This window comes from Vanacampus margaritifer, chromosome 14 (assembly GCF_051991255.1).
Source record: "Vanacampus margaritifer isolate UIUO_Vmar chromosome 14, RoL_Vmar_1.0, whole genome shotgun sequence".
Lineage (NCBI taxonomy): Eukaryota > Metazoa > Chordata > Actinopteri > Syngnathiformes > Syngnathidae > Vanacampus > Vanacampus margaritifer.
Genome location: NC_135445.1, coordinates 12,385,150 through 12,394,583, shown reverse-complemented (window position 1 = coordinate 12,394,583; position 9,434 = coordinate 12,385,150). Strand labels below are relative to the sequence as shown.

Below are 9,434 nucleotides of genomic sequence, written 5' to 3'. Positions count from 1 at the left end.
TCTATTAATAAATCTTGCGATATATTAGAGCCTTATTTCTCAAGGTAAAATATTGTGAAACATATAACAAGAATCTATGTCACATGGTACAGTATCTTGATAAAGCAACATCAGTTGAAAAAAATGAAAAAAGCTGAATGTTACTTTATATTAATGAATATTGTCATATGTTGCATTTTTAACAACAAAAATGTTGATACATCAACATCATCTATGATCTGTTTTTCATATTTTACAAGAAAAGCCGATCCGAACTATTAAGTATTGTGATGTAATGCAGATGTTGTTGTTTTTTATCTCCTATATTTTGATGATCACTTATAATCATGCTATGTGCATAAGTCAACTAAGGCACGCTAAACTATCACATGATTGTGTTTGAGTCAACATGACATGATAACGTTTCATGAATTGGATTTTGAAATGCATTGAAGAGACGGACGGCTTCAAAAGCGATCAAAATAAAAGCGATTAATACCTGGTGGAGGGACGGTTTTAATTTAATTGGGCATTATCCAAACACTTGTCAACGAGGGGACGATTAGTTGGGATAGAGGGAGATAGGGGGGGTCAACAGTTAAGAGTTTCACAGCAACCCAAGTTTGAGCGGCTGTGGATTTGCAGTCTGAAGATTAACATCTAATAGGATCACACAAGCCCGGCTTGTGGGACGAGCCCCTCCCACTCCATCCATCCATCCAGCCGTGTGTTATTATTTTTACTCAACGTGTGACCTGTGACTTCTTGAAGATCTGATGAAATGAGCAATCATGCGGGATGAACGCACAAAGATTCTCGGGACATAATATTAGGTACACGTGCACAATCTAAGGCAGGGTGATGGCCTTTATAGACAATAACGCTAAACGGGACAAACACACGTTTGGAAAGTTTACCCAAAACGTCCGCATATTTTCTTCCATTTCCACTTGAACGTATCACCAAACATCAGTCGCCCTGCAAAACAAGCCCAAAAATAAACGAAAGGGGTAAAAAAGGAAGTTGGCCGTTGACCCTGTGGTGTTAATTAGCATCTCTGTCCCCCTCCTCCTCTTGTCGGCCCACAAAGGATGAGGTCACCTTGTGCAATTAGGAAAAACTAAATAGTTTTAGGGGGTTTTAACTCTTTTGAGCAACATCATGTAATCCCCCTTTAAGCGGGATTACCACACTGCTGTCAATCTTTGTTTGCTGCTAAATGGTTATCGCTGAAAATTGTCTTTATTGTGTGTTTCCCGGGAGGGCCGACCCCGCACTTAAAAAGCAGGCTTGTTTAATGGACCCGAAGGGAAAAATTAAAGCTACGCCGTCACTTAGTATGCACTGGAGCGGGACATGCGGCCCATTGGTCAGAGGTGGCGCTTGCCCAAAAGGTCATTTTTAATAGAGAAGAAAGTTAAAGGCGATTACAATTTTTAATCGTGATTAATCGCATGATTTCAATAGTTGACCCACACAAATTTTATATCTGTTCAACAAATTTTTTCTTCAAAGTTTTCATACTCTTGTTAACATAAAAGTGGTAAAAATGATTAACTAATAGAAATATGGCCGCATCTTTTAGTCATTGATACAATAATTTCATAATAATTGAGTTAAAATTAAAAAGATGTACTGTACTGTGAAAAAACGAGTGTGATATTGATTTGTATTGAGTCATTTTTCTGCCACCAGATAGCACAACTGCATTTGTAAGACATTGTTGACAGCGCAGTGCATTTTTCTTTTCATATTAAGAGCTATCTAATCTTTAACATGAAGTAATTTGTGAAATTATGCACATTTTTAAAATTGTAAAATACATTTTGACCCGCCTCCACAAATATGCATTATTATTACATTTATTACTGCTAAATTTTTATGTGGATGCGTCTGCTCCGTTGCGACTGGAATTCCCCCCAGTACAGGCTTTCCAAGTAAGGGGCGGTCATTAATCGCCCGTTTAAAAAATTAATGGCGTTAAAGAAACTTTAAATTGACTCAAAATTAATTAATTTTGACACCCCCAGTCTCAATAAATCTCCTCAACTCACTTCAAGATAGTTCTTTGGCAAAATAATACACCTCCATTATGCCATTTTTGCATAATTGCAGCATATATATTTTTTAATAGCAAATAACGGTGGATAGTTAGCTTACCACCCAAAAAAATGGACAAAAGCCTAAAATGGCTGCTTCAGATCAAAATTGAAGACTTCCTGCGTCATGGCATGACATTTGGAGATCATATAATGAATGGTCATTGTCTTCTTAGGGGGCTGTAAACATGTAATCTATGAAAACTAAATGTCACACAAAAAATTATCGCACAACTAATACTCAATATTGAGGAGTGAAATAGCAGGAGAGAAGGCTACACCGAGAAGGTTGCCCACCCGTACTTTTTCAATACACCCCTCCAACTAATAAGACCTCCATTCAGTTTGGCAACAATATTTGATGAAATATTAAGCTAGCAATCCTGGCAAGAAATATTGTAATTATAATTTTGTTGTACCTTAATCTGCAAGCCTAATCTTCCTTCTTCTTTCCTCGCTCTCAGACTGACATGAACATGACATCTGGAGGAGTGGAAAGATGGTTTTAAGATTGATGTAAGTAGGTCTTACACACACCACACTACAATCCAGGACGTCCCCCCTTCTGTGACGTCAGAAGCGCGCGCAGGTGGGGTGGGGTGGGGTGCGTTGGTTTAAAAGCCGAGGATGCCCCGCGCAACAATCATAACATATTTGCAAGTTGTTGCCGACCCATGTGGCTGCTTGGACCGCCTTCCCAGAGGAGGAAGAGGATGATGACCATGATGATGATGGACGAGCGAGTGCAGCAGCCTCCCTCCGCTCGCACCCTCGTCCACCAGCAACAGCAGCAGCACCCGGGCAACCCGGCCAGGGTGCACAGCATCGAGGCAATCCTGGGCTTCAAGGAGGACCTTCTGTTCCACAAGTCGGCCGCCTGCAGCCTGCCAAAAGTTGGCGGCGAAGACGCGCAAAAGCGCCCGCACGTTCAACAAAGTCACAAAAGTCGCTTCGCACAAACTTTGGATGGTACGTAACGTTGCATTTCATTTCATTTCGTTAAAAAACGTTAGCTTTTTGTTGTTGTTTAGTTTTGTTTTTAATCGTATTTTGACTTTTGTTTTGTTTTTTCAACTAGGCTATTTTATTTAGTTTAATTTCACGTTTCTTATTTTTTGTTGGCTATATTGTAGTTTTATTTTAATGTACTTTAGTTTGATTTACATTTCATGCATTTTTTTTTGTTTTTATTTTTTATTGTTTAAAAAAATAAAATATATTTTATTGTATACTTTATATTTTTTGTTTTGGTTTGTTTTATTTAATGTATTTATTTTTATTCACAGTTAATTTCATTTGTATTTAAACGGATTTAATTTTTATGTTTCCAGATTTGTGTTTGTTTTCCAATTTTTTTATTGCTAATTATTTCTGTTTATTTACGGTATGTATTTGAGTTATTTAATTTGTATTTTATTTTCAAATGTAATGTAATTTACATGCATTTAATTTCGTTTTAATTTTTTACTTTTAATTAGCGTACATTTCACTTTACTTAGATTATGTATTTGATTTTGTCTTATTAAACTATTTTTAACTTGCAACTTCGTTTTGTTTTTTTAACTTTAGCTTTAGTCAATGCTGTTTTAATTTTGATTCATTTGTGTTTATTTATTTTTGCTTCGGTTTTCATTGTAGGCCTTGGCTATATTAAGGAAAGTCATTAGTGTTGAAAACTCCAACAAGGAAAATAATCAATTCTAACAACTTTTGTTGCGCATGCAGGCATGTGCTGCCCGAGCGGTGCCGGTGTTGGTGACGCGCCGCCTTGTCCGGACTCGCCGGACGGGGAAGGCTGCAAGCTGTCGGACGACGAGAACCCGAAGAAGAAGCACCGCCGCAACCGGACCACGTTCACCACTTTCCAGCTGCACGAACTGGAGCGAGCATTCGAGAAGTCCCATTACCCGGACGTGTACAGTCGAGAAGAGCTGGCCCTCAAAGTCAACCTACCCGAGGTCCGAGTGCAGGTACGGGAAATCGTGATATATATATTTTTTCTTTTCATTATTTTTCTTTTTAGATCAAAGAAGCACTTGTAGGCTATATGGCTTTAATGTAAAAAGGTTAGCCATTTGAATGCATCTTGTATAAAACAGTTAAACATCATTAGGCCTATCTTTTTTTGTCCCCAAATATAGGCCTATCACTCAAAAATGTGTTCCTCCCCGTCTTACAAGTAGCCTACAATATAAATTGAACATTTCCCCCCATCACAGTGTTATCAAAGTTGATTTATTTTCTTACTGCTCTAAAATTCTTGGGGACTAGCCAGCAACACCGACATACAGTCTGTGGGATAATGCAGGGGTCAGCAACCTTTACTGTGATTTTAGGCCAAATAAATGTCCAAAAATCTGTCTGGAGCCGCTAAACATTTGAACATTTTGATGAACAAAAAAAAATGTTTTTAGTGTGTGCTGAGTGCTGCACCATAATAGAAAATATATTACATTTTATGGACACTTTTTGGACATTTGTTGATAGTTTAAAAAAAAATCATCAATTTCATCAAGCATTTCATCTCTTTTTCTAACAACATACATATTGACATTTACAAGATATATATATATATATTATTATTATTTTTTTAAATCTAAATAATTCAAGTTTATGTAAAAAATATGTATAAATTTCTACCCTTTTTTTTTGTTGAGAGATTCACAGATAGCCACATAGGAGAGGGACTAAAGAGCCACATGTGGCACCAGAGACGCTGGTTGTAGACCTCTGGCCTATTCTAAAAACAAAAACAAAAAAACATAGCTCATCAATGATGGGACATTGAGATTTTCTAGAAAAACACTGACATTAAAGTGTTTTGAGTTTTAGAAATCTAGTGTTGCAAATTGATATTTTTCAGTTTCCTTATTAAAATGCAAACTCATGTTTACATAAATTAACATGATTAGAAAATAATGTCATATGGTCTAAATTATTAAAGTCAGTTTGAGCCAATTTGGTCGTGTGTATCAAACGTTCGCATAAATCAATATACTCAAGAAGTGGAGTCCCTATAGGCTGGTATAAAAGGTATTTAAGAAAAGATTGTATGAACTCCAAAATATTGGGAAAAAGTTTGGCAGTATTGTGTGGGAATATAATAATGTTGCTTTGCACAACACTGTGTTGAGCATAATAACAACTGTATGTTTTATTTTTATTTTTTATGTCTTTAAAACTAATGTTTTGGCATATCTAACATTGATGAGGAAAAACAAACATTCATTGAACTCCCTCGTGGTTGCTCTCAGGTTTGGTTCCAGAACCGCAGGGCCAAGTGGCGCCGTCAGGAGAAGCTGGAAGTGAACTCCATCAAGCTCCAGGAGACCACCGCGCCCCCCTCCTTGCTTTCTTTCGGCCCCGCCACAGGTTCACTGGAGCCCTGGTTGGCCTCCCCAATCGGGGCCTCCGCCACCCTACAGTCCCTCCCGGGCTTCATAGGAGGAGGCGGCACCTACGCCACCTCGCCTCCCACTTCGGTGCCGCCCTCCTTCCTCAATGTCCCCACCCTGGGGCATTCCCCCCACCTGCCCCAGATGGGCTCCATGTGCCCGCCGCCGCTATCGGCCTACCAGTGCTCGCCAGACCCGAGGAACTCCAGCATTGCCTCATTGAGGCTGAAAGCCAAAGAACACATTCAGTCTTTTGGCAAGACGTGGTGATGGTTACACCCGATGGAATTGTGAGGCCGACGTTGCTGTGGCAACAACCTGGCAGGCACAAACTTTGGAAAACTTTCTATAGTTGTCAGATTTCTGTTCATTCAGTTTCATTTTTACTGGTTCCAACAAGCATTGTCTATTTATTTTACACTTCTACATGTAAAGAAAAAATAATTCTAATCTTTTTGGGGGGTATAAAATCTGTCCAATGTGAATATTTTCTATACAATAAACATTATATGTAATATCAAAACAGGTACAGGAGAATATTGTGAAAGCTCCAAGCTTGAAAACAACCCATTCCCAGATGAAGATTTGTTTGGATTCTGAAACAATTTCTCCCATAGGAAACACAGTGGTGCCTTGAAGTACGAGTTAGCATTAAGCTAGTAGATTTTAAGGCAAAATCATGTGATTGATTTAAATACAAGATATGTAATTCCCTTTGTTTTATGTTTAATTTGACAGTAAACCTGAGCTATAAGTGGCATGAAACAGCTTGAAGACGCTTTCTCAAAGAATAATTGATAATCTGCCAAATGGCTGCTTGTTGTGAAGCGAGTTGAGCTGTGGTCACTGCCACCAGCAGTCGATTCACAAATTGTTGCTAACAAGTCAAAGCAAATCAGTTGTAAATCGGGTCAACTGTATCTCAACAGTCACACGTTTTAATGGTCATATAACTAAAACCAAGTTAACCACTGATTGCTGAGAATAATGCACAGATAATCGAACCCAATGTCCGCTACAAGCATAGTGACCCCCTCCCAATTTAAGACTATTTGCGGCAATCGAAGGCTTTTATCTACCATGATTGGATCGCGACGATGTTACATGCTATGCTAATGGACGAAGTCTTCTTTCTAGTTTTACAGCGTGTGTTGTCACGAGTCTGTGTGCACTCTTCCAATTGCACTAATTTTCAGGTCGCCATCCGGGCGAATGGTGGCATAAACTAAGTTCGTCCGACGCGGTTTTTGGTCGCCATTGGCGAGCTGGCGAACGCCAAAGCTCAGCCCTGATTAGTAGATTAACACCTTCGCTATTCATAATGGGAACTCCTGCAAGTCTCTGGCCAATAGTTTTCAGACTGTATTCGGGTTTGAATTTCCTGCCCCGTGTGCGGATGTGACATAATTTTCATGTAAAAAAAAAAAAAAAGAAAAAAAAAAGGGGGGGGGGGTATGCAGTTTCATTTTTTGGCCACAGGTGGCAGTAGCGATTCAAAATTAAATTTTCTGTGTTCAGTAGCTTTACTAAAACACAAATCAGTCTTAACTGTAATGGCAAAGACGTAATGATGATGATGTAAAAATAATAATATAATATAAAACAAATCTCAATGTTTTGAATTTTAGTTGTGATCTTTTTAAAGAACTCCTTTATGTCATGACTGGCAATAATCTTTTGGCTTTTCGACTTTTTGTAACTTTGACTTGATCTACCAAGATTCCAGGTAAAGTTTATTTTCCCCCCAAACTTTGGTCGAAACCTGAATTACAGGTTCTCACAGATGTAGAAAATCTATTACATGGCTTGTTAGTTTAGTTTTAGTCTATCAGTAAGTTATGCTAACACACTAGTAGAGATATAATGGCAAATATTTGATTGAAAAACACTTAAGGCCATAAATATTTGATATTTTGTGGTGTCTGAACGTACACTGCTGTGCAAAATACAAGGTGGCCCAAAAGTCACATACATTTCCTTTTTATCATTTCAGAATAGCATTCAGACAGATGTGAGGCCATCAGCATTTGACAGCTTAGGCTTTGCAGTTTGTGTAGACAAAGCAACACGCTTCAAACAAAAGATTGTGCTGCTCAAAGTTTATACTCTCTCTGAAGCATCCGTCAAATTCCATTTTTGTTTTCGAGTTATAATGCAACTCTCCAGACAGACTTTCGACTCAAACAGTTCAGTGTTTTCATCGGTGGTGGTTGTCAGAGACCTTCCACTGCTTGGTTTGTCAAGAACACATCCTGTTTCTTGCCAATTAATTAACTACAATTAGAGGAGTGTGACCTAAAGCGAACTGCTGAAACTGAAAAGCCTAAGCCGTCAAATGCAGATGACCTCATTTGTGTCTGAATGATACCTGAAACAAAAAAAATTGAAAAAGAAGTGGGACACACTGTAGTTCATTGCACCAAACTCAAAATTAAGTGTTGTGAGTGACTGTCATAAACTTTGTAGCCAGTGTATTCATGTGGAAGAGAGCAGTTAAGTGCCCCCTAGTGGTGGCACGCTATAATAATGAAAACAAAAGCAACAATGAGGTATGAAAACGTGAGTACAAATCATCATTGAATACATTTCAAGTTGCTGACAAGACAAAAAACATTTCTATATTCGTTACATTTCTAGCTTCAAGCAAACATGCCTTCCATCAACACATAAAATAAACACTAAGGGTCTTTCTTACATCTAAGAAGCTTAACCTGGCTAGCTTCCTCCCGGCCACAGAGAGAATGACTTCTTTCCTTCTCATTAACTCCCGTAAACATTATCCCATCCGTCGGCAGGATTAGAAGCGTAATCATGGGGTGAAAGTGGCTTGTTGCCCCTTTGTTCACCAATCAGCCGTGAACCAAACGAGGAACGAGGACACAAGAGGAAACGTTTCCTTTTGGCATTAAGAGGGAAGACGTGTGCAACCAACTTGTTGCAATTAGTGCTCGCCATTGTGTGAAAACCAAATGGGACCACAACATTCTCTGTCAATGTGGGCCCTACTGTTTCATGCATGCTGTGTATGTGCATATGAGAGAGAGAGAGAGAGAGAGAGAGAGAGAGAGAGAGAGAGAGAGAGAGAGAGAGAGAGAGAGAGAGCGAGAGAGAGAGAATTCCTTTATCTGTTGAGAAAGCATTCATACTGTACATATATATTTATTAAATGTTTCATTGTTCATGCTAACTTGCGTTACTGTTCTATTTTTAATATGCTCGAGGTGATTTTGTGTGCCCCCTGCTGAAGGAAATCAGTTACTGTTGCCATCTACTGCACTGTTATAGTTATAGACCACAAATTAGGTACACCACCACACTCTTATAAGATACACTACAACAGCTGCTGCTCAATTTTGATTGACGTTTCAGATTTTATGGCGTTTCTTCTGTCATTTTGGTCAGCTATGATAAAAAAAATAGCGCTCAAGAAAACTAGTTGATTTATTAGTCAATATTGGGTCAATCAAAACTTCAAAAGGGTTTGAGCGCCCTCTGTTGGAAAAACGTACATATTAGCATGTGAAGAAAAAGCAAAGACTAAAAGAGACACCAGCAAAAAAATCTTTTTTATCGCAACTTTATAGTTCTTATTTTCAGGCAATTACAATTGTTAAAATACTTCAGAAATCAGGTGGAGTCTTTGCTCATGCACTTCTGTGGCCAGAAGGTCTGCAGTCTACAAGGTGATAAAATGGAGAAAACCATGTGCATTTATGATTCCATGTTCCCAACATGACCACTACTGTATCAGTGCTTTTGGAATTGTAAGAAGTTGAAATAAACTACAGACCTCTCTAGTATAATTTTTTGATTGCCGATTGAATGATCATTTTTTTGGGCACTCATTTCTGCCTTTCAACACTTTTCTTTTCCATCAAATGTCCTAAAAACATTACCAGCATTGTTAAATGTCAGTCTGCTTGAAAACTGTTATCAAATCTTGCTTTTAACTTTTTATTTG

At 38.4% G+C, this 9,434-nt stretch overlaps 1 protein-coding gene across 1 annotated transcript; it reads left to right on the top strand.

Moving 5' to 3' along the window:
- The first annotated feature begins 2,578 nt into the window (after positions 1-2,578).
- Positions 2,579-6,879, top strand: rx3 (retinal homeobox gene 3). Its single transcript, XM_077542381.1, has 3 exons — positions 2,579-3,047; positions 3,804-4,048; positions 5,333-6,879. The coding sequence occupies exons 1-3, from the start codon at positions 2,753-2,755 to the stop codon at positions 5,741-5,743; spliced, it is 951 nt and encodes a 316-aa protein (XP_077398507.1). The 5' UTR covers positions 2,579-2,752; the 3' UTR covers positions 5,744-6,879.
- The last annotated feature ends 2,555 nt before the right edge of the window (positions 6,880-9,434 follow it).

What these genes read in the sequence shown, in the direction of transcription:
- rx3 (XM_077542381.1), top strand. Translation starts at nt 2,753, where the DNA reads ATGTGGCTGCTTGGACCGCCTTCCCAGAGGAGGAAGAGGATGATGACC. An exon ending in CTTCGCACAAACTTTGGATG is followed by an intron (nt 3,048 to 3,803) that starts GTACGTAACGTT and finishes TTGCGCATGCAG; the next exon opens with GCATGTGCTGCCCGAGCGGT. An exon ending in TACCCGAGGTCCGAGTGCAG is followed by an intron (nt 4,049 to 5,332) that starts GTACGGGAAATC and finishes GGTTGCTCTCAG; the next exon opens with GTTTGGTTCCAGAACCGCAG.